The 25,593-nt window shown below is 44.1% G+C and overlaps 1 protein-coding gene across 1 annotated transcript in view; it reads right to left on the bottom strand.

Moving 5' to 3' along the window:
- MKX (mohawk homeobox) overlaps positions 1-8,383 on the bottom strand; it is a 64,981-nt gene extending 56,598 nt beyond the window's left edge. Inside the window, exons 1-3 of the mRNA XM_037837372.1 lie at positions 8,343-8,383; positions 6,052-6,318; positions 4,099-4,258 (exon numbers count right to left, since the gene is read on the bottom strand). Of these exons, the coding sequence (XP_037693300.1) occupies positions 4,099-4,258; positions 6,052-6,239 (348 nt within the window). The 5' untranslated portion in view covers positions 6,240-6,318; positions 8,343-8,383. The remainder of the gene's footprint in view (positions 1-4,098; positions 4,259-6,051; positions 6,319-8,342) is intronic.
- Between the last annotated feature and the right edge of the window lie 17,210 nt (positions 8,384-25,593).

Raw genomic sequence — 25,593 nt, 5'->3', positions numbered from 1 at the left:
CACTGAATTGATAAACTTTTTCTGGTTTATTCAATGGAAATATGGAGCACGTCATTTCCACAAATCAAAGCACTTGGAATAATGCAGAAGGCGCAATCTGAGATTTTGTCTGAATATTTAACAGCCGCTATAAGCTTTGCAGTTGTTAACTGGGTTGCACATCTCAGCAGAAACACTCAACCCAAGTGAAACCACACACATATCAACACAGGAGGCACGATGTGCAACACAGCAGTTCTAACCAAACGGTACATGGACATAGAACAGGAATTGGAAACTTCTACTTTAAGAGGAGGAAATATTAGCATCCAATCATTTTAATGTAACCTCAGACTCGATCTGCACTATACTCTTTATTACGGTCATGAAAGAAATCATCCCAAGAATACAATTCACTATTATACTCCAGAAAAACTATAAATCTATTTAAAGTATATAAAAGCGTGAACAATGGGAAATATTGAAACCAGATTCAGCCCCCATCTACCTTTCTTTTAAAAGCTTATTCAAAGACAATTATTCCTTGGTAAGCTTCCTATCTTATAATATTATAAAATACCAATAGCATTCCACAATATATTATTCCACAATAAAGCTGTTTATATTTTGGGAGGACAGAGTGTGTTTTCATAATGTTTGTATAATGGACAGTGATAGGATCCAAGCACAGTGGAATGTTTTGCTTGGTTAAAATCAAGACACAACCTAAACTCATCTTCTCGTTCATTTTATAAAAATGCTTACTCTCATCAGGAAATAAAATGTCAGATTGACAATGCAAATGAAAGTCAAGCATAGTCACAGTAAATTAAGATAAGCTGCCAAGTCTACTGAGTAGAAATAAATGAAAGTTGGATAAATGGTTCTTTCTGCTTCATTTTAAGGAATGAAAGAATGTAGCTGTTAATGCCCTTGGGGCTTCTATTTATCAGAAAAAGTACTATGGAAGTCCTAAAAAGTATTTCTTCCACTAAAATTTAAGCTTTTTATTTCTGGGTTTCAAGGGAGCTTGCTGTCCAGGTTCCTACCCTTCCTTATTCATTGAAGAGTAGTGAAATATGGCATAATTACATCTTAAGAAAAGTTTGACAGTTTGACACACAACCAAAAGGAAAATGCTCAGTGTAAAAGACATTCACAAAATATAAGATACTGCTGTAGTTAAGAAATAAAGCAATTATGCTGATAGCTTGTTAATTTAAGCCAGGGGAACAAAAGATAGGAGGCATTGCACTAAACAAGAGACAGGAATTTGGAGACAGAAAAAAAGGGGAATACACCAGATTTGTCTTTAAACATAAAAATATGACACATTTCCAGATACTTCTAAAATGAGTTATACTTGTGCTTGTGCTCTGCAAAACCATCCTATGACACTCAAGATAACAGGCTGCCCTCTGTGTACTTCTTCCAGTGGGACAGAGTTTAAAGCTAGAACAACTTTGTCAGATCTCATGACATCCTCTGGTTGTCAGGAAGGTGTTCTGGAAAGCTGCGTGGTGTTCTCAAAGGGATTTATTCACTCTACAAATAGGCAATGTGGAAAGCACAGGACTGGGATGCTCCAGAGATAGGAAGATGAATAAGACAGGAGCACCCTCCTCCAGGCCTGACTCCACAGGAGCAGTTTATGCCCTGGGAGAAGCTGACTCAGTAAATGGGGGTCTAACTGGCAGAGATCAAAAGCTTTATTCAAATCCCCCCAAAGCGTACAGTATTTACATAATATATTTGATTTCTCAGAGAGTCAGAATTTGCTTTGAATGAGCAAAGTATTTTTGACTTACACAAACACCTCCCCTGTGTGAGTGTGTGTGTGTGGGTGTGTGTATAAACATATAATAAATATATATAATTTATTTACTTAAAGACATTGCATTGGCCTAATTGAAAAAAAAATGGACCTTAAAATATATAGATTATATACATGGTCCTTTGGTTATTCTAAACATTTTGATTTTTCCACTTTTTACCCCTCTAAAATTCCAGAAATCAACTTCATTTACTGTACAACTTGGAAATCCTTATACAGGTATCACTTAATATGATAAAAAATTATCTTTGCTCCACTTAAAAAGTAAGTCTTTCTGCACATTTTTATTTTCTGAAGACTAGTGCAAGAAAAAGAAAAAGATTATGAATAGAAAGGGAATTTTGTGTAAATGAGAAAAATATAACAGCTTTACCAATAATGCAAAAAAATGTGAAAAAATTATTTGTATTTGAGCTATCATATACGGTAAGAGATAATTCTACTGTGTTAAAATTATAACTACTTGTATAGCAGTTCAACAAAACTACGAAGAAAATTTAAATGTCTCCGATAATGACAAATGTTAATTTTCCCAATTAAAAAATGCCTTAAGATACATCCTAAATATTATTTGCTTTCTGCATGAAAGAATGCCAAGCATTAAATATGGAACTATATAACCTATCAAAATAAACTAATGTGTTATTGTTGGCGTCACTGTGAAATATCCAAATAGCTCTATATTTCAAAATAAATAGCATACCTGTTTAAACTGAATTTTGCCAACATGCATTTACTTGCAAAAGTCAAGTTTTTCTAACCTTGAATAATTAATTTTAAAACTACTTTCGTAAATCATCGAAAAGTTAATAGCTTTATGTTACACAGATATTAAGCCAAGAAGACTAAATTAATTTTCCCCTCCAGTGCTGCAGCAAATCACTATTAATACTATTGCCTGTTAAATATGAAGGAAAACAGATGTTTTTCTCTACAATTGTATTCTGAAAATAAGCAGACAAATGTACATGAAAATTCTGGTAAGCCTGAATACAAGTCAACTTTCATTTCCAGTATTTCCTAAATGACAATTTTAAATACCCTGGAAAGCAACAAATAGTCAAAATTTGCTTTCTACACCAACCTTCCCCTTACTGTAAATTAATGAAATGGCCAAAATTCCACAAATGCAGTGATGGAATGCTACTATAAAACACATCCAACTTAGCAGCCCATCTTAGCCCATCTTAGCTCCTCCTCCTTTTCCTGAACAAATTTATTCTTTTTCATATCACCATGTCTATTAAAGGAAACAGTGGCCTGATGGAAATGGCATTTGATCCGGAATTATATCATTTTATTTCCAAGCCCATCTCTGCCCCTATCAACACTTAATTTCCAAGGGCCTTGGTTATGTCATCTGAAGGGAACTGATAACTGCTCTACCTCACCATATCTGTCAATTATCAACTAAGATTCTGTAGAGAGAGGACAGTCAAATGCACACAAGTGCTGTTCCCTAGAAGGGAAACAAACCTGCACCATTTCACTGCACATAACAAAGTAAAACAACCATGTGAGCTCTGCCTCCTCCTCCTAAGGCCAGCTGACACATGCAAGCAGCACATTCTGTGGATTATGATATCTCCTATTAATATATTATATACATAAACACACATACACAACATATACATCCCCAAACCACTTCTTGCCCTTCCACTCCATCCCCTAGCTCTGTAGTAATGGTGATTCTGGAAGTTACTCCATATGTGAATTTAGGGACCCTAAAAAAGGGCTCCATTCTGTATGGTTCTCCAAGTGGGGTCCAAGGCCAGAAGTTTCAGCATCTGCAAACTCGTTAGAAATGTAAATTCTTGGCACTCCATCCCCCCACCCCACCCACCCCCAATCAGAAACTGTTTTAACTACCCCTCCAGGCAATTCTGATCGCCCTAAAGCTTGAAAATCACTGCGGGTGGTAACATCTGTATACATGTACATACGGTTCGTGAGCCCATATTCGCAGCCACCTTCCCCAACTCCGCAATTAACTTTCTACGCCCCTCCCCCGCCCCACATCCTGCAGGCCCCCCTGGACACAGCAATTGCGCCAAGACAGAGGGGAGCCCCAGAAACTCCTTGCCGGCCACAGACCAGCTCTGCACCTGTGCCAACCCCTCATCATTCTTCACAGCAGGAAGGAGCCGTCCGAGCATCGGGGTCGCTCTGCTCCACCTCCATCCTTCCCCCAGCGAATGGCGCCACGGGGAGAACCTCAGCAACGCGCAGTACCGCGCGCTCTTCGGCCCCTGTCCGGGAGACTCAGCTTGGTGGACCCTGATTACCTGCACTAGCGTCATCTGCGAGCCGAGGGCCAAGAGTATCTTCTCGGTCTTGGTCGGGTACGGGTTGTCCCGGTGCTTGTACAGCCACTGCTTCAGGGGCCGAGCCATGTCTTGCAGGGCCTGCCGCTTGTGCCTCACCTTGCCGCCGTTCTGCCGCGCCCTGGGACGCGGGGAGAGGAGGAGGCCCCAGTGAGCCGCGCGGCCCACATTTGGCCGCACTGCAGCCGCGGCCACCCGCCGTCCTAACGACCGCGGAGGGACGCAGAGACGCGAAGCCCCAGCCCCGCACCCCAGAGTCTCCATCTCAAAAGCCGTGCTCCGCGCCCCGCGCTCTCCCGGGGGCGCTGAGCTTGGGGCGAGGCAGGGGCTGGGAGCCACCCGAAGGCGTCTGCTTCTGAGTGAGGTGTCGTTTTCCCGGCTCCCTCCTTGAAAGAGCCTGTCGCGGGGGTCCTGTGGCAGGGAGGACGCTAGGTTTATCTTGAAAAGGGGGCTATCCTGAACCCAGTAAACCGAGTTCAAAGGTTTAGGAGACGAGAGTTAAGTGATTTAAAGAAAAACATGATTCGAGTTGCAGATCTGGGTATCTAGGCCCACTGTCTTCCTTCGCTTGCCTGCCGGCACCACACGCCCTAGGGCAGTTTCGTCCTCGTGGGCTGGGTCGGGGCTGCCGCGGGCTCTCGAACATTCTTCAAGAACCCCCCACCTGTGCTCAGGGAAAAGGTCACTCTCTGGACGGCAGGTATAAAGCAAGGGATGACGACCGCCCCACCACCCTCGTGCTCCTCCAGCTCCCTCATATTTCCTTTGACCCTCTAGAAAAGGTGGGGGGGGGGAGACTTTCCAAAGGAAGGGGGTTTGTAGAGGAAAGACGCAGAACCTAAGAAAATACTCTAGGGGTCGTTCCCCGACAGGAAGAATTAAAAACTATGGAAAACGCTGTCCCAGGTGGTAAAGTAAGAAGACCTCAGGGAAAAGCCTATTCAAAAGACAGGAGGCAGAAGCGGCACCGGCCGGGAGTCGGGCGGCGGTCCCTGCGCTCCCCGGCGGCTCCGGGAGGTGTCGCCGCGCCGCCGCCCGTCACCCCGCGTCCCCCAAGGCCTTGCGCGCTTGCGCCGCAGCCTCTCGTGCTTTGGCCTCTTTAAATACTTTGAAATGCAATCCCACCCGAATGGATGTAGTAACATTTTGACGAAACCTAATCTCTACTTTACTGAGCAGCAGTGCCGCAGAACAAGCAGCTGATGCAACCGTTCAGGTGGAAGGGGCCAGAAGGGGCGCCCCTCCCCCAGCGGGCGCTCCAGGATTCGCCAGGACCCAGGGACAGCCTGGCAAGGGACAGCCCTCTGCGCACAGGCAGCGCTGGCAGCTTGCCCGCCCCCCACCCCCAGCAACCCCCTCGCCCCGTTGCCCGAATCCCCGGCTCTCACCGGGCTCCTAGAGGTGCGTCCGCGCGCCCGACCCCTTGGCGCAGGCGAGGTGACCCGCGAGAATGTGCGATGCCCTCTCGGGAAAAGCAGGCGGCCAGAGGGTTCAGCCCGCGCTGGCCCGGTCTGGGAACTCCCAACTGCCTCGATTATCCCGCAGGGACCCTGCCTTTTCCTCCCTGCCCTGCTCAGTCCTTGCCGCTTCGCCCTCCATCGCCCGCCTGCACGCGGGGCTCGGAAGAGGCAATGGCCCCGATCCCGAAGGCCAGGCCCCAGAGGACTTAGGGGCAGTTCCTAGCTGGCCTCTTTTGAACTCCTCCGACCGACTGACCCCTTCATATTTTGAGAAACTAATACCTTCACATGATAATGCGCGGGACCCGGAGGCGGAGCCCGGCCACCGAGGAAAACTGAGGTCCCCTACCGCGCAGGCTCGCCTTGCCTCCCCGCACTCCCGCGCCCTGGCCGCGCCTACTCCTCGGGATACAGGCCGGTCCCGGGCCAGGGACCCCGGAAAGGCTGCGCATACCCATTCCTCCGGTGTCTCAGGCCGAGGTTGTCCTTGAGGGGCGGGCCATCGGCAATGCCCACCTCGGGGCAGGCGTGGGGACCGTCCAGGATGCCGCCGAAGGGCCGGCCGCCCCGCTCGCGCCCCGGGGCGCTGCTGTCTTCAAAAAGCACCGCGCCGCTAAGCTTGTTGAAGACGATGGTGTTCATGGTGTGCTCTGGCAGGGGCGCGCGGCGTGACCGTAGCGCCTCCGGGCCGGGCCGCCGGTAGCTCCGCGGGGCTTGGGCTCTAGGAGATGAAGGGGCATCACGTTACTCGCGGCAAGCGTTCAGGCCCGTGAAGCGTCCCGGCTCCGACCTTGGCCGAGGCGCGGAGCGGGAGAGACGAGCAGGAGCCGCGCGCCTAGGCTAGGAAACCCCGTACATCCACTCCGCACGCTCCGCGACATGCTCGGGAACTGCACCCGGCCCACTCGCGGTGTCTCCGCGCCCGTCCTGATCCCGGGAATCGAGTTGACTCCAGGGAACCTCAACCAGGGCTTATCTACCCGCGGGAGGCCAAGGGAAGTAATTCACAAACGAGCGTCCGGGGATGCAGAGAGAGGGGCCGGACAGGGGCTCTTCACTCACAGCGGAGACGAAAGCCTCTCCGAGCTCTCACTCCGGAAGAGATGGATAGAAGGGAGATGAAAAGGGGATGTTTTTGGTAATACGAACAACCGCATCTGCAGAGCCCAGTTAATGAGCCCCAGGCCAAACAGGGATTTGGCTAACTGGTTTGGCTGAAACCTCTGCGTCCTTCTGGCGGCCAAGGTCCCCCAGGGTGGGGGTGAAGGCAGGGAGAGTTAGAAACGGACTCTGGAGCAGGCAAGTTAAGTGGCGTCAGGGACAGATGCACCACAACCCCCTCCCCCCATCTACACAGTCTTTTTCCCATCCCCCAGACCCGCGCCTGGACGCGCCGGGTCCGGTCACGTCCCCGGAGCCTCTCCACAGCCACCACTCTCTGGGGTCCTTGGGAAGCGCTGCAGGGGCTGGGAAAATGTTAGAAGCGGAAGGTGTAGCGAACGCGGTGCGCATCCTGTCCGGCCCAACTCCTCCCGGGCCCCGAGCGGCCACCTCTGGAGACAACCTCCAGTTCACCCTCGGGGACGCGGCGGCCGGGAGCCTCTGCCCACTGCGAGCGGGCGTCCGGGGCAAGTTCGCGTCGCCGCGGAGCAGCCAAGTGTCCGCCCCGAGGCATCCGTCCCATCGCCCTGCCTCGGTGCAGCTCCCGTTTCACGCATCGGCCTCCTTCTGGTGGCCCCAAGTCCCTCTCCCCGCCACGCGCTGCGCCCCTAGCCGGCGCCCTCCGCCCCGCCCGCCGGCCACAGCAGCAACGGCCTCGCACATCTCGGACCGTGACCGCAGCGATTAATCAACAGCTACCGTCACTGTTGGTGGGGCGGTGAAAGACCTCGGCCGGTAGCCCGTGCCACCTGGGACTGGGTCCTCCGGCGCCGACAGGTACGTGACAGGGGGCTGTGCACGACGTCGGCGGTGAGTGTGAAACTGAATTTCCTTGCTTACAGCCCGCGTCCTACTGGCCAGATTCTCCCGTGTTTTCTTTTTCAGTTAGTGCGCTTAGAGATTTGCATTCACACTGCTGCTGGTAAAACACGCCCTCCCACAGCCCCGCCACCCCCTACCCAGCCCCGGCCTCCTGTACGCATCCGAATGTTTTTCCCAGCGAAGCCGCCGTGAGAGACGCCATCCGGGATCCTTCCCATGCTGTCCCGAGAGCCCGCAAAGAGATGTCCACAACAGTCTCCCCAGCGCGGTCGGGGGTCTGCGCAGAGCCCATGTGCCGGATCAGGCGCGGTGAGCCGGGACGGGAAGGTTCGAGAGCTCGTTCCCTACAATTTGGTCCCTACGCACGCGGGTCCGGGGGGCGTGCGAACCTCGGGCGCCCAGCGGGCTGCGGCTCCATCCCTCCCACCCCGAGGGGAGACCGCGCACAGTCTCCAGCGTTCTTTTACGGGTCCTGTTCGCCCCACTTGACCCGAGGACTCCAAACCGCCGCCGGGGAGCTCACTCCCTACGGACCCGCCCCGCCCAACCCCCGCGGGTAATTTCAAAGCCAAGGAGGCGCGGCCAGGTGGGCCCCGGGTTCCTGGCAGACCCCAGGGACCAACCGGGACCGCCCACCGAGGCGCGTCCCCGGGGAACCTGGGGGGGCGAGAGTGGGGGAAGGGCAGGGACGGAGCGGCGCGGGAGCGAGAGCGACCCTCGTGTCGCGCGGTCGGGCAGGACTCCCCGGCGTGGGGGCTGTACCTGTGGCGGCGGGGCCGGCGGCCTGCGGCTGGGCGGCTGGCTCTCCCGCGTCGGGGCTAGGCGCGCTCCCATCCCCGCCGCATGTTCTCTGCGCGGGCTCCAGCGCGCTCGCCGCCGCCCGGCCGGCGTCTCGGCTTTATTTACCCAGACGGGCGCGCGCGGCCCGGGAACAGGAATACGAGGGCCTTCTCATGTTTCCTGAGTGCGCGGCCCAGCCGGCGAACATCCTGCGGCGGCGGCATCCACGTTCCCGGGCCGGCGGAGAGGAAGCCTCAGCGCGCGCCCGGCCGCTGTTAACCCCCTCGCCGAGGAGCCCCCGGCCTGCCGAATGCTCCCCGCCCGGGCGCGGCTCCCACATCCGCCGACCTCGCAATCCCGGAGCAAAGGGGGCGATTTCCTTCACACTTAGGCAGAGAAATTGGAGGCGCCGGCCGCAGCGCTCGGCTCTAGCTCCGGGAGCTGGGAGGCTGCGGTGCAAATCCGGTGTCACTGCTGGCTGGAGTTCCGGGGATTTCACTACTCGTGGCTAGGCGGGAGAGGCCACCGCGACGCGCCCCATTTTCCCCGGCGATTAGCTTGCGCGAAGTTGGTATTGCCTGGAGCTGTTTGCGTCCCGGGAGCCTCTTTTATGGTGACTGTGGGCTTCTGAGGTCCTGGCTGCGTAAAGTACACATTCACCTCCCTGGAGGAGCGCTGGAGAGGCCGTGCTCGCCGCGGGGTTTTAGGGGTGGGGGCGAGGGCTGGCGAGGCGAGCTCAGGTGTGGAGGACACAGCGAGCCCAGACCCAGAGATCCGCACGGAGCAAAGGGGATGGAACTTGGAAAAATCCTGAAGTGGGACACAGTGCAAAGAGAGAGATGGCTGTCGGGTTTTCTTATCCCGGATAGTTTTGCTTCCTACCATCAGCCCCAACTATGAGTAGCGAACGCTGCGGTTTAAAGCGCAACTGGAGAACTCAGAGCTTCTGGCAGCCTGGAGGATCCCCAAGGTGCACGAAGCCGCCCCGGCCCGGCAGTCCCGGCAACACCTTTCCTCTTTTTTTGAAGAGCGAAAGTAGATTTCCCCAAATCTGAAAGATAGAGCATCTTTTTTCTAACTCTGGAGAAGTGATTCACCTAAGCATCTTCCCTTACTGTGGCCTGAAAGTGGTTGAAACATATACTTACACCATTATTTCCTAGACTAATAACACCCCGAATTTTCAAGTAAGTTATCTCCCAAAACACGCCGCAGCACACCGGGGCACTGGCATACTCTGAAGTCGAAAAGGGCGGAGGCTTACATTTTTGCGCACCAGACAGATAAATATTACCATTTCTTCACGTTTCCGGCTGGCCTCCATGCTCCTTATTATATAACTTGCGGTTGCAGCGCTTGCACCTTGTCATTGGCGCGGAACTTGAGTTGCTGCGGTGTGGTTCCGCGGAGGCTTCGGTCTGCAAACCTCGTTTTAGGGACTTAAGGACGGGGGTATAGATACCCTGCGGTTTCAGCCACCGACTTTTAGCGAATAAATTTCACAACAAACAGCAGACTTGATTAATAATTTATAGGACAGTGACGCTTTCCTCTATAGTCTGTGAGGGATGATGGTCACCAGAAATTATAGTGAAATAGACTGTAACAGGCACCTCTGACATATTTTTCAGTCAGCTGTCCGAGGTAAAGTGGCAGGCGTTTTTACAATACTCTTGATTTATTGGGCTGTATAAATAAGTTAGTATAGGACAAAGGAACTGTGTTGTTTTAGTGTTTAACTGTATTCTCACGGTTTGAAAATGCATTTGAAGGACTTTGATGTAAAATATCTTTGCATGTAGGAATATTTTCTTAAAGTCTGGTAGCAAAAAATCTTTCTGCAAAATATGTTTGATTTGTTTTAGGAATAATATACATCTTAATAGGTCTCAGGTTGTCGCTGAAAAATTAATATATGATAATGCCTTTAGACTATGGTTTAGTAATTAGAATCAGTCAAGGACAGAAAGAACAATGGAAAATCTATTCAAAAATGAAACCGTATGGAGGATACCTCTATAATATAAAGATGAGCATATATTTTGTGACAGACCCAGATTTATCTTGTATCCAAAATGAATATTACTCAGCTTCTTATATTTTATCCCAATCTCAGCATATAAAATGTTGTATTATAATCATGAAAATAAAAATTCCAGATTTAGAAAGTACTATTAGAAGATTTAAGAAAGTGTCAGTAGTTTGTGGGCCATGGCCATAAAAAGAAAAACAAATAAACCATAGGCTAGAAGTCAGAAGACATGAGCCCTGGTCTTAATTCTGATTAATTTGATGTTGGCTTATTGTGAGTTTTCTGAAGTATAAAACGAGGGTAATAAGTGTTCCCAAAACATTCCTTACATTGTTAATTGTTTTCAAGGTGAAAGTAATGTATTATTGTTATTGCCAAAGTTAGAAAGATGCTAAGAACATTTGGCAAAAGTCTTGATCCATTCTATTGAATTTGTAAGTGTAAATAATCTTTACTTTCTAGTAAAGAAAAGAAGGCTTCAGTTTTAACATTTTGATATCTTATCAAGGCACTCTGCCATTCCAGAACAAGTTATTGGTCAAAGTTTTTGAAAATAATGAGTGCTATTAACTTCCTTTCCAGTAAATACGTATAGGCAATGCAATAAATTACAAAGACAGGAGATGGCTGTCAGTTCCCTCCAAATGGTATAAAATAGTAAATTTGTGAACAAATAGCAGGTTCACACCACACTTGTTCAATTTGACTCAGATTTATATTAGAGTGTGTAAATGGGAAACCTACAAGTGGCAAAAGCACATCTACGGAAACATTATAAGCTAACTAGTGGAATGGTTGGCATTGAAGCATTTCACAGCGTTTTTGCTTTATTTATAAATTAATTTAATTGCATAACACAATTTTCTCAGAGAGAGCCTTTTCCAGAAATTCATTCTCAAATAGGCGAAAGCCCTCCTTTCGCCACCTCCGTCCGATTGCATTCCTCAAAGGCAGTCACCCAGGGGTGGCCCATTGATGGTGTGAAGTGCTTTCCACCTTTTTTCTGCATTGACATGAACACTATATATATATAGTTTTATTTTATGATGTTTTTAAAACATAATTGGGATCACACTGTAAGCATGACACTTGCTTTTTTCATTTAATAATTTCATAGAGAACTTCCTACTAGTACATATAAATGTAACCCCCTTTTTCACTGTTACATAATGCTTCATAATCTATTTCACCATCCCCCATGAACATTTTGGGTCTTTCCATTTTATCCATGATTATAAACATCAAATATCCTGTATCTGACTCTTTCTGCTAATGCATAAGCATTTCTCTAGGAATAGCTACACAGAAGTAGAATTGCCAGGCTGAAGGAAACGTTATTTTTAATTTTTGATAGATACTCCCAAATTGCTTTCCAACCTGTACCTCCATCTACAAATACGCAACAGTCCCCTTTTCCTCACATGCTACACAGCACTGCATATATTCAGTTTTCATGTTTGCCTCTATGGTGAGTAAATGAACATCTCATTGGTTGAGAACCTCTTCATTTATTTATTCATTGAATTCATTTAATTTCCTCTTTGCCTTTGCTTATATTCTTATTAGATGCCATTTGATTTATAAAGGTTCTTTATAAATTCTTTTTCCATGTTATGTATGCTTGATGTATTGCAAATATGTTACCTGGTCTGTGGCTTTAAACGTGAATATAGGTAAATATGCCTGTCTTTTCCTTTATGTATTCTGGAGTTTGTCTTGCTTAAGAAGGGTTTTTCTATATTTTCTTCTTACACGTTAAAAATTTTTTTCGCTTGGCTCTGTAACCCTTATGAAATTCAATTACATATGTTGTGAGGTAGGAATCTTTTATTTTTTTTCTTTTCCAAGAAAAATATTATTCTCATGGTATTTATTAAAGAGTTTCTCCCCACTGATTTGATGTAACTTTTCTCATACATATGGTGAATTCCTTTCCATATGTAGGTTGTTCTAACGAGGATTTGAGAAATGTTGGAAAATACCCAATGTACTCTAATAAACTTAATCTTTGATTTTTGAAAACCATTTTGCACTCCAAAGGCTCCCCAAATTATGCTATTTCTAATTTCAGAACCTGTCAAGTATTGACATAGCTCTGTGCATTGCTTGGTTGTGGTTCTAATTGAGATGGCTGATTCGGAGCTGTTCTAGAATAAAGTTGTCACTATTCTACTCACTTGTGGAGGAACTCAGACTCTAGAGGGGAGGGGAAGGGAGGGGAGGGGAAGGGAGAGGAGGTGAGGAACGGGTCACAGCTCATGGCTTTTGCAAGACATCACATAATGAAGAAGTGATCACCTACCATGAGCAGTATAGGATTATTTATAAAAGACCCTGCATCCATGGTTTGAAAAACCAAAATGCATTTCTCTTTTTGCTCAATTCTTTATGGAACGTGAATTAAGTTTTTCACAAAGAAGCTGGTCATAATAAGAACCTCCTATGTGACTGTGTATGAATTGAGTTCACTCTGAACAAAAATACAAGTACTTTGTGGCAGCAATTTAAAATATTAGCTATGTATAAGTGCAGAAAATACAAATAATGAGCAATTGTTATGGGTTGAATTGTGCCCCCGCCCCAAGACATGTTCAAGTCCTAATCCCCAGGCTTGTGAGTGCGAATCTGTCTGGAAATAGGATCCTGGAAGATGTGATTGGTTAAGATGGGGCCAGACTGGATTAGGTGGTCCCTAACCCTGTGTAATTGGTGCCCTCATGAGACCGGGGGACAGAGGCACATAGATGCAGGTGGAGAAGGCCATGTGAGGATGGCAGCAGGGAGTGAATGCTGCAGCTACCAGCCAAAGAAAGCCAGGGATTGTTGGCAGATCACCAACACTGGGAAGTGGCAAGGAAGGAGTCTCCTTTACAGGTTTCAGAGAGATCATGGCCCTGCCGACATTTCTGTTGTTTGAAGCCCCCCAGTTTGTGGTACGTTGCTATGGCAGCCCCAGGTAACTAAGTCAATGGAACTGAGCTCCAGGTGGCTTAGGGCTCTCTCTACTTCACAGACCTTGAGACGGGACCTGAAGTGGCACTGGAGGCCTAATGCCCCATCTTTCCCCTTGATATCAAAGTACCTTTGGTAACCTTCAACAATTGTCAAGTCTTGACTGGATTACATCCATGAAAATACATTATATATTGGGATTCCCAGGGGAACCTGGAGAACATTTCATCCTTAAAATGTGCATTTGAACACTAGAATTAGTCTCTGGAGTTTATTCTGGTTTGAAAATCAATTTGCATTCACATCGAAAATGGTCATTTTAATAAATTTATTGATGAATCTGACCATAGTGTTCTCTGTATTTGGCACCTAATGGACTCGATGTGCTCAGTAGATTTAATTTTTTTTGAGCTGGATTTTTTAAAAATACTTATTGTGATAACATATATACAACAGAAAATTTCCCATTTAATTGTTTTCAAGCGTACAATTAGATGGTATTATATTCACGGTATTATGCTAACATCTCTGCCATCTATTACCAAAGCTTTTTCATCACCTCCAACAGAAACTCTACCCATTAAGCCATCACTCCCCATCCCACCCTCCTCCTTTCTATTCTCCATCTCTGTGTAGGATGTTTGAATAAGTTCAAAGGAGCGGGAGCAAAACTGATGTGTGTACCTTCTCCTGGACAGGCTCAAGAGGAAATTGCTTGCCTCCTCCTTTAACTCTTCCCTGTTTCCAGGGGCTGGAGTTTGGATGTGGCAGTGGCCCAGCGTCAGCTGAGAAGATAGCAACCCCGGGGACAGCGAAGCCACCAGTGGAGGGGGACTGGGGCCTTGGTGTCCAAGAGCTGCCTGCCAACCAGAACTGGGCCTGGGAACCTTGTCTGTGAATGTCCAGGCTTTGTGTGCCATGTGGTTTCTGCCACAATTGTTCATCTCTGTTGTTGTAATGCAAAAGCAAACACAGACAATGACTGGCCATGAATGAGTCAATGAATGCGTGTTGCTATGTTCCAATTAAACTTTATTTAATGGATACTGAGGATTGAATTTTACATAATTTTCATTTGTCTCAAACTGCTATTCTTCCTTTATTTTTCAACCATTTAAAGCTATAGAAACCATTCTTTTCTTCTGGGCCGTACAGAAACAGGCAGCTGGCCACATTTGGCCAGAGTGTTGTGGTCTGCTGACCCCTGACCTAGACTACTCAGCTCTGAACTGTTACGGGAGAGAAATCAACTTCCCTTTATTAAGTTATGATATTTTGGGGTTTTCTTGCCTGAGGAATTTAGCTGTACCCCAAGTTATGCACACGTATACAAAGATGATCTTAATTGTCACAGGTAAGCTTAAGAACAGTGCTTTTGAGATGATTAGATGCTGCCACAAGCTGGGAGAAATGGAAAGGAGATTAAATAGAAAAGGGCTTTCACCCTTCCACTCCTGAGAATACACTGCATGTGCTTACAGAATCAGCCTAATTAGTTTTCCTTTGTGTATTGCGCATGTGTGCATGTTTGGTGTGTTTCTTTTTTTTTTCATTCCGACCACATTTTTTAGGTATTGGTATACCTTTAGGCACAGTTGTGGTGTTTGGGTTTTGATGCTTATTTTTTGTAATCATGAAAATGGTGATTAATTTTCAAGGATTCCTGTTTTCTAACTGACCACCCTCCCCCTCAAGAAAAAAAAAACAACCACGTTTGAACCATTTTTCCATTGTTTTCTTTTTAATAATCAGCAGTAAATATTTATGGAGCACCTGCATGGAAACTCCTGGGCCAAGAACTGCATCATATTTGATTTAAAAGACATGATCCTTGCTGAGCTTACAAACCTGTTAAGAAAGCACAGGAAAACAAATATACCTCATCTAAAAAGTTTTAGGGTATCTGATATAAAGATTGCTTGAATCCAGTAAATCGAGAAATCATCTGTAGAAATGCGTGAGGGAGCTCGGAGACGCTAGAATGACCATTTTATGTGTCTGCTAAAAATTTTGTAACCATATTACCAACATCCTTCCTGAAAACATGCAAAAAAAGCATGGTTTCAGAAATTTGAGCCTGATTGAAAAACAGTATTTTCACCTCTTACATCAGGCTTTTTCAAGTTTTATGCTGAAAACCTCTGGGTTTCAAGAGAGATTTTTAGAGCTTCCATTGGGGAAAAGAAAAAATCTGGTAACAGGAACCACTCTGAGGTTAGCACATGCTCTTTCTTTCTGTCCTTGCTCCCTTCTCCCTCTAACCTGTCTGCTCACCTTTCCCTCCAGGCTCACACGCCTCTTTTGGAAGGGTGCTGAAGGGAGGGGGGTTGGAGCAGGGGGGTTCTTGTGAATGAATTTGTCCTGTATGGCGGTGAAGTAATTCTGGGGGCTTATAAGGTGCAGCCTCTACCAGCCTCAGCACGAAGAGACTAATTCTTGCCCAATTACTGCCACAGGCCAGGTAGATGGCAGGGAGGGGTCTTCAGGTGTGCTCACTGGAACAGGTAATTAGGCGATCCTCAGTAATTAGGATCTTCTGGTTTTGGTTTTCTTTAACCTTTGTTAAATGTGGTTTGGTGCTGTAGGCTGCCGCAAATCCCAGTTAGAAGGATGTTGGGAGTAGGGGAAAGGAAAAAGGAAGAAGGTGTTATGGCAATTAATTGTGTCATTTAAATAGCCCGAAGTCTAGGGTAAGTGGAGACTTGCAATGTCCAAATGTCACCATTGTTTTTCCCCCCCCGCCCTGCAGTAGCTCAAGGGTATGTCATCTCAAGACATGTGCCCTGATACTGCTTTCTACACTTTTACAAGTGGAGACTTCATGTAATTTAAAAATTTACATAATACTTACCCGCTACTTCCTATAAGCCAATACACTGTCCTGGGCACTTAACTCGTGCAGTTCTCACAAGCACGCTTGGACGAATACCCATTTTGTAGACGAGGACCCCTCAGCATAGACTCGTCCTAAGTCACAAAGGTGGAGCAGGGATTTTAACCAAGTCAGGTACGAGAGCTTGTGTGCTGAATCACCTGCATGTGTCACCGTGAAGGTACATGAAAATGGTACGGAGAAAGAATTTTACAAGCTTGCTTGGATAACTACAGGTACAGCTAGACATGTAGTTTTACACATAACGGCAGGGAATTGAATGCCAGTGTGTTTGTTTTCCATCTGTATAGGACACTTTCCCAGGTGGAGAGCAAGTGGAATTTGTGTCACCTGGCATAGAAGCTGTTGCACAACTCCAAAGTCTCAACGAAAAGCTGTACTTCGTGTTAATCTTCACCCTCAAAAGCCAATAACTGTTGGATATTCTGAGGGTTCTCACAATCTGGGGACCATCCCTTCCACTGGACAATCAAGGAGTTCAGCAAAGAACGGCATGCTTTGGAATAGCCCATAAACCCAGAAATTTTGCTGTATTTCCAGAATAGACACAGCATGATTGCAAGAGACTTCTCTGGAGTGGGGTGAAAGCCAGTCATTTAATTATGGAGCCTAAGGAGGTGATCCTGGCCAGGACAGCTTCCTGCTCCTCTCCTTATTGTTTTGTCTCTGATTTGTTTTGTTTTGTCCTGTTTTCCTTGGTTGCAGTTGTCAGGACCGCCCCTAACATTTGTGTAGCCCTAGGCAGGAGTGCATACCCTAAGTCTAGATATTTTAAAATAATAAATGAAGCTAAAGAAACTGTTAAATAAAATGTCACATCCTTTTGCCTTGACAAATATACCGTCATAAGGAAAAACTGAAAACGATATGTAAAGCTATGATTTTTGTTGTTGGAAAAATATCAAAGAAAAGTAAATTTGTTAACTCGTATGTCTGCATATTCCATTCTTGGGTTGGCAGTGTTTAGACAGCAATAAGATGAAGGTGACAGAACATAAATTAATATGATTTATAAATATATTATTATATATTTATCCCATTAAATTGATTTTTTTATTTCAGTGAAAATCACTAATTATGTTATAATAAACAATATTCTCTCAATTTGTATTCTGAAGGATTACAAGTAAGACATAATTTTGTTAAAAGTGTCAAAAATTTGAATATATTTTCACCAAGAATGTGCATTAAAGTATATGTAGAAAATTTTTAAATTAAATTTATTTTCATGTTACGTGTGAAATGTCATTTTTATTCTAAAATATTCAACTTATGTATTTAAAGGGAAATATAATTAATAAACAAAATTTTTAATAAAACTGAAGTTTTTATAAATTTCTTGGGAAATTATTTAAAAATATTTTCCTAAAAACACTTTTTTTGCAATGATAATGTTCAGTGGTCAGCTAGTTGCCAGTGTGAAGTACGGGTATAAGATTTCACAAATGACTTGTCTAGACTTAACATATAGGCAAATTTAACAGTAATATGAATTGTTTGATATTGCAAAATGTTCTTTTGTTGTCATGTGCAACTATTGCAAAGACTTCGCTAAATATTGAATACCCCCAGAACTGGGTACTGGAGAAGCAAGAAAATGTATGGCAGGCACCACTCAGAAACAACACTCCAGGAGGCAGGAACGTAATTGCGTCCTGGCTATCTGAGAAGGAGGATCTGCCAAGCTGATCAATTTGTCTTTTCTTCCTGTTCTCTGAAACAGTGTCCATCTCTAGTGTTCTTAGCCTCACAGCCCAAATTTACAGCATTTGGATGGGATCACCTTTTGCTTCGAGAACATAAGGCAAAAGACATGTCGATCGATGCATTTCCCTGGGACTTAACTTGTGTGAGTCACAGGAGCAGAGGATTAGGTTTAAAGTTGCACTCCTGCCTGGCTGGTGGTGGCACCTATGTGTTCTTTAATACATTTAGGTGCACACGTGCATGCAAGTGTGTCTCTGCATGTGCATGTGGGTTCATATAAGTGTGTGTCTGTGTGTGTGCGTGCCTGTGTGTATATGTGTGCATGTGAGTGTGACTGTGTGTGCATGGATGTGTGTATGTGTGTGTGCACATGCATGTGCAGGTGTGTGCATATGTGTATATTATGTAGACCCTTTAAAGAGCAGGACTCAGGGCAATGGCCCTTTTGCCTGGATCTAAAGATGATACTGGTCATTGGCAGTGTTATTTCTCTCTCTCTCTGTCTCTCTCTCTCCCTCCCGCCCTCTGTCTCTCTCTGTCTCTGTCTCTCTCTAACTTTGCTCTCTGATGAATCAGAATAAAATCACACTCCCAGAAGCCTTTTTGCTAGTTTATCCTCCGAGGATCCCACACTGATTAGCACATGCAAGCCCACCTGGAATTGCAGATAGCAGGGCCATTATAAAGCCCTGCCAGGGCAACATACATTTTTTAGCAGAGACAATTAATATAGAATCATCCTTTATGAAAGACCAGCAAGAAGACAGCTGAGTGTCTGTGGGGCAGAAAGCATGGGGCTGCCCCTTAAACACCTTGGTTACAGGCACTGTGACCACAATAGAATGCTTTTTATTTTCTTTGAAGCCTTGTTTTTCTGCTTGCAGCCCAGGAACCACCTTAAGTAGGGTTGTCTGGGTTCAGATCCCATGGTGGTTCTGATACAGAGTCCCCTCAAACCATACCTTGAGAAAAATCGGCTCAAAGTTTTTGATCATGCACTCCTATCAGTAAGAATATTTCAAGCTGGTAGCTCTAATATATATATGGTCATTTATTTGTGAATGGTATGCATGTATGCTTGTGCCAATTTCTTTGTAAATTATACAACCCAAAAAATAGAAAGTTAAAAGGGGCAGATGAAATAAACAATATTTTAAAACTATTTTGATTTATCTATCAATGGTACAAAAATATCTTTTGCTCCACTAAATATTATTGATAAATAATTATTAATATTATCTACAATCTTATTTTTAGTGAGAGTCATGCAATTTGACTTGCTTCACACTTTTAAAAATTCTTGGCATAAAGTACAATGGTTAAAATATTGGGGTTTGAGCTCAGTTTGATTAGGGGATTGATTCTGATGTTATCTCTATCAATGTCATCTCTGAAAGAGATGTCTCAGAAAAAGGCATAGATCCACATGGAAGAAATGGATTTCCAACTGTATTCAGCACTCATTTTCACCAATTATGCAAAGGGTTTGTTGAAATGTTGCTTATAAATCCTCCTTGATATCAATTCATTTTTCTTATAAATTAGTTAGAAAATGTCACATTTTCTTTTAACAAACGAGTTTAAATATTCCCTGAAACTCTTTATTTGAGATCTTCAAATAGTTTTGAACATTTTGTCTCCAAAGTTTTCAAGTGTGATAAGAATTTTAATAGATGATACAAATCATATTCAAGAATGAAGTCACACGATGCTGGATAAATTTCCACATTGTGAGAATCTTTTGGAAAGCAGCTACTTTTTCAATCATTGTTAAATGTCATCCTTCCTGAAGGGGGCAGATGAAGAGCATTTGATTTGTTTGTTGAGTTTCAAAAAAATAACTAAGGTGGATTTTCCTGGACAGCCACATACAGGAGAAGATGAACAGATTATCGTGGTTTAGGCAGAATTAGGGGACATGAGGGGAATGGCGGAAATAATAAAGCTGCCAGGGGAGAGGCAGGGCCTGGGTAACGGGGGCCTCGGCCTTAAGCCCAGCAGTTGGGGACGGAGCAGTGGTAGATGGCGATCGCGGACAGCCCCATTCTGCTGACCAGCCCTAAGGCCCGAGCTGAGAGTGGGAACACTGGCTGTGAGGGAGAGTAAGAGCAGGGAGGGCCACCTCGGTGCCAAGCATGTTCAGCAGCCTCTGCGTGCCCCAGGCAGCGTCCTGGCACACAGTCTGCTTATCAGCATCTTATTAGGAGTGTTCCGAGTTCGAGATTACATACAGCTAGTAAGTGAAGGAGCCCGGAGTCGAGCAAGTCTGGGGGTAACCGGGGTAGGGGGGTGACAATGACTGCAGCTGTGGACACAGGAGTCCTGCTGGCCTGTCCCGGACCCCCTGATGATGCTCCAGCTCTGGCTTCCTAGTGGTAGCGGGAGGGGCGCTGCGGGCACGTGGGTGTTGGGTGCTGCACACTTGCAGAGCTGCCCTCCCAGCCTGGAATGTGCACCGAGCAGGGGTCAGACCGCCCGGAGTCATCGGCTGAGCTGGCAGAGCATTGAGTTCCTGAATTCTAGAGCCTTTCAGGCAGGAATTCTCTGTTTGGTTGTTGTGGATATCATTTACTTCAGAATTTGCTTCTTAATTCCTGTGACATCTAAGATACAATGTCGGTGGCTGGGGCATTGTCTCAAACCTTTATAAATATTGGTTTGCATTCTCTTGGAGAGCTTCAAATGAGTGAGTCAAGATGTATTTACAAACATCTGTTTGATTCAGGCATTGTGCTAGATTCTTGAGCTACAGTGATTGCAAAGATTTGTCCCTTACCCTCAAGAAGACTGTAAACTAGAAAGAAAGAGATTAAGTGGACAGGCAAATATTACAGTGTGATGTGATTGTCTGTAGGGATAAAAACGGCCGTGCACAGACTCAGGAAGACAGAGAAGTTTTCCAAAAAGAATGCTTTGGAATTAGCTAGGCAGAGCCATGTGGCATGGAGAAGAGGGAATACAACACTTGAAAATGGACATCCTGCTATTTCCCTCTCTCTCTCCCCTCCTCCCCCCCCCCATAAATTCCATCCATCCATCCTTCTGTTTTTGTCTTTCTTCCTTCCTTTAAAACAGACTCACTTCCTTATCATCAGAGGATGTATTCTTGAGTAACGGAAAACAAATAGGATACGAAGACGGTCACCACTGGTCCTTACTTAGGATTAAAAATTCTCAGTTTAAATTCAACAACAATGTTAGCTGTCTTCAGCCCCAGATGCCAGAAGGCTCTTCAACTCCCACCTCACCGAACCGTGGCACTCCCATCTGCAGCAAACAATTCTCTTAGTTTTTTAATAAAGAACTATGTTGTTTTATTACAAAAGCCATGTATGTGCATTAAGAAAGAAAATAAGATGACCAAAAATAAGAACAGAAGAGCACCACGTTTCCACCACCCAGATATTATCTATTAATATCTTTTTGACTATTCTTTCAGATAATATATATGTATATTTTTAATCAAAATGAGGTAATACTGTCCCAGTAACCTGATCTTTAAGTTAATGATCTTTTATCTTGTAAACCAATGTATTTTTATCTAAACTTCCTCTCTTAATCCAAAATACCCTTTAGAGCTAGTCTGTCCAAGCTAGAGTGTAATCTAGGCTCACATATTGAAGCTAGTTATGTCTCAGCTCTCTTCTAACCCAGCATCACCCCTAAATTTTTTCCCATTACACGCCGACTTGTTGAATAGATCAGACCAATTACCCCACAGAATGAGTCCCCTTCTGAACATGTCTGGTGCTGGCTTTTAGCTTTTCCCCATGCCCTGCATTTCTTATAAACTGAAAGTTAGGTCTAAAAAGCTTGCTGGATCTGTGTTAAACATTAGCGGGGCTCAGCTTGACTGCTGGATTAGGGTGATGCAAACCCCATCCTTCCTTGCACACTTGGGCTTCTCGCCGTGACTGGAGACGGATCTTTGTGGAATTGCATTAGCAGCCTGTGAACGGCTGATCGTGCATCAGTGAGGCACTTAATGCTTTTAACACTAGTTGGTTATTCTTGCCTGGGTCAATAACTTCATTAGGAATTGACAATGATTATAATCTAATTCTATCCTTCCTTCTTTCTTAACAGGTGGCATTTCTATAAAATAGAGCTACTTCTCAAGTGGGGCTTTTTGCAGGATTAGCCTGAAATCGTCTGGAAAGGCAGGATATATGTTTAATTTTCCCTTTAGATACATGTTTCCAAAATAAAGAGTTTTTTTTTTTTTAAATGCCTGCCCCAAATAATAATTTGTGGGGAGGGCTTTCTCCTCTTTGGGCATTATCAATTCATGGATTTACGTGGATTCAATCTGAAAAAATCGCATAGTTGATAGACTTTGTAAAAACTCCCCCAAGATCCTGGCAACATTTTTGGCCTCAGAAGCTATAAGTTGAACAACTTGGTATCAGTTATTTTATACAGCACTATCATTTACAGGAAGCAGATATAGCCAATTCTGCAACATTATGAACATTTTTAAAAATGAGATTGACAAGAAAGTGAAAGTCCCATTCATTACACAGGGTGAACTGCGCAGCTGTGGTATACAAAGTTCAGTCTGTCAGCCTTCATGATTAAAGACTGACTCGTTCCCCAAAAATGGACTTACTGAGGCTGAAAGGGAAGTACCATTTCACCTGCCATATAGTCAAGGTAACGTCTCTGCTTTGAGAATTTTTCTTTGGCAAAGATACTTCACTTCAGATTTTTTTCCTTCCTTTTTTAATGAGCTGGTAAATAGCTAATTACTGGCTTAATAACACAGTTCATTACATATTGCATAAATCAGAAAGAGATATATTTGTTTGATTATTATTCTATCTTCTAAAGTGAAGTTAAACCCAAAAGAAATGGGTAATGATACATGCTTTTGTGCAGGCACACACATACACAACCACAACGAGAGACGTATTACTAAACTGTAGGGTGACAACCGTCTCGATTTTAGCAAAACAGGATGATTGGCCACCCTAAAATTGCCAGATAAGAAATTGCATGGGGTTGAAGGAAAAAACCTCCAATGAATCTTCCTGTTTCTGATTCAGACATTTAACTTTATTCCAGATATGACTTGATATGCCAAACTGCCAAGAAAATGTTTTTTCTTTTTAAGTACACAAGGATGTAAATTCTGAGAAGTATCAGGACTGCACTAAAACTGCCAGCATAAAAGGCCCAGAACCTCACTACCTATTTTTGTTTCAGAAGGGGTCATAGAGTTGCCAATATTTCTGAATATTTCAGCCAAAGTTTATAAAATGGTATGGTATAAGGTACAATGTACTTGAGCTGATTTTCACTATGAAATTCTATTTACACAAACCCTGTTCATTGAATGGTAGGTCAAAAGGGAAGCTGTAGAATCTATCCTTCCACATCTAGTCAAGGCCACAGTAAAGCCTTGATGGGATTGTATTCCATATATTTCTAAATAACTTCAAAAGAGGGGCTATTTCATTATTATTTTTATGTCTTACTTAAAATTCTCAAGCTTTCTATGAAATTCATTTTTTTTTCTGGTTGATGCTAGAAATTGTGGGAATGATTCTTTGACTAAGGTTAGAAATAATTTTATAATTTTCTTTCAGTGTTTTAATTCTAGAAGCTTTTAACTCTTCTTCAAAGTTTGTATTTTCAAATTTTTCATTATATTCATGGCTCTTCTTTGAGTCATTGAAGAATAGCCAAGTAGGACTACCAGCAAAGGTTTTTCTTTGTTGTGAAAATAATACTATATAATAATTGATTGTTGCAGACCCTTAATAAAATTGGCAAATCGATTAGCTTTATTAATCAGGGCTTAACAAACTGTAAGATCGCCAAGTGGCTTTGCAGATGTGGTATCTTATAGTTATGATTTATCACTAAAATCTCATTCTTTATCCTCAGAACCAGAGAAGAGTCTAATCCCAGACACTTTCTAGTAAAAAGATGTGTTTTGAACCCATAAATGGGAAAACAGGTGATGCTATGAAACATATTTTAATTTTAGTCCTTCTTCTGTTTTCCAAATCTTTGGCCTGAGTTATTGTGTTTGATGGGTAGTTTAGGAATAGAGCGGTATTTTATCTTGGTGGCTAGTATTTTTTGAGACTGAAAAAGCCAAGAGAAGTTAAAATGTATTTGCTACTTGAGGTCAGTCAGTGCAGAAGAACTGAAAAAGCTTGTATTCTCAAATTTTAACATGCATACCAGTTACCTGGGGAACCTTATTAAAATCAGATTCTGATGTGTGAGTTTGGGGTGGGGCCTGAGATTCTGCATTTTTAAGAAGTTCCTAGATGATGCCGATGATCCAAGGACCACACTTTGAAGAGTAAGTTTGTAAAGCGGGCTCCTGTAGCTCAGTTCAGACTTTCTCCTTTTAATCTAGAAAGACAAATAGCATCCAATGAGATCACCTCCTTATAGGCGGAGATGCAGACGTGGGCAAGGAGGAGAAAACTACCTGTGTGGTATTATTTGGAATGGAGAAATATTTGCAAGACTAATTGAGAAAGCTCTTTCTGCAGTCCCTTGGCTGCAATATGGCTATAAACTTCAACACTCTGTACGATGGCAATTTAATTGCCTAAAGCTGCTCAGTATTTTAATCGTGAATTTTAAAACCACATTTTATAACTAGATATAGACTTATTTACTCCCTTCTCATAAAATTTATTTTTCTCTCTTCCATATCAAGAAAATACCAAATAACTTTCCACAAAGAAATTTCATATCTGGAAATTTAGTATTGCAAATACCATAAACCAAGTAAATTTTTCATATTTTGTACCAAAAGCTGGCATTTAGATCTTTTGGGCCAAGTTGCAATAGCCTTACTTCACATAGTGCATAATTCAATTTGTGATAATTTATTAATTCAGCAAAACTTACTTATTGAGCAGCACCTCATTCATTTACTATGCTTTTGAATTTTTTTCTGCTCTGTTCAGGTTGTGTGTTTGTAATATAAAAACCCAAAATCAAAATGGTTTAAACAAGATAGTAGTTTACTCCTTTCTCATATTCAGTAAGTCCACCTGACATTCCAAGATATCAAGGACCTGATCATCTTCTGCCTTGTTGCTTCCTCAATGCATGGCTTTCTGTCTTAAGCTCATTATCTTATCCACAGTGGCTGCTGGAGTTCCAGCCATTATGACCACATTCCAGCCAGTGGAAAAGGAGAACAGGACATAAAAATGCATGCTCCTTCCATTCCCACCATTCTTTTAACGATCCTTTCTGGGAGCTGTACACATTACATCTCTCTTTGCATCTCATTGGTCCCATTTAATCACATGGCCATGCCTGGCTGGGAAATGTAGTCTTTATTCCAGGTGTCCATGTGTCTATCTGCAAAATTAAGGATAACCTTACCATGGAAGAGGGATCGGCAAACTATGATCTGCAGACCAACTCTGGTCCACTGCCTGTTTATGTAAATACAGTTTTAATGGAAGATAGCAAGGCTTATTCATTTCTGCATTGTCTATGACTGCTTTGATGCTACAATGGCAGAGTTAAATAGTTGCAAAAGGAACTTTGCTCACAAAGTCTAAAGTATTTTCTGTCTGGTCATTCACAGAAAATGTTTGCTAATTCCTGCTGCATAAGAAAGGGAACGATGGCCTACAGTCTCCTTATTTCTCCCATATTTCTTCAAC

This window comes from Choloepus didactylus, chromosome 5 (genome assembly GCF_015220235.1).
Source record: "Choloepus didactylus isolate mChoDid1 chromosome 5, mChoDid1.pri, whole genome shotgun sequence".
NCBI lineage: Eukaryota > Metazoa > Chordata > Mammalia > Pilosa > Megalonychidae > Choloepus > Choloepus didactylus.
Note: the sequence above shows the minus strand (reverse complement) of the source record. Positions and strands in the feature narration are given on the sequence as shown.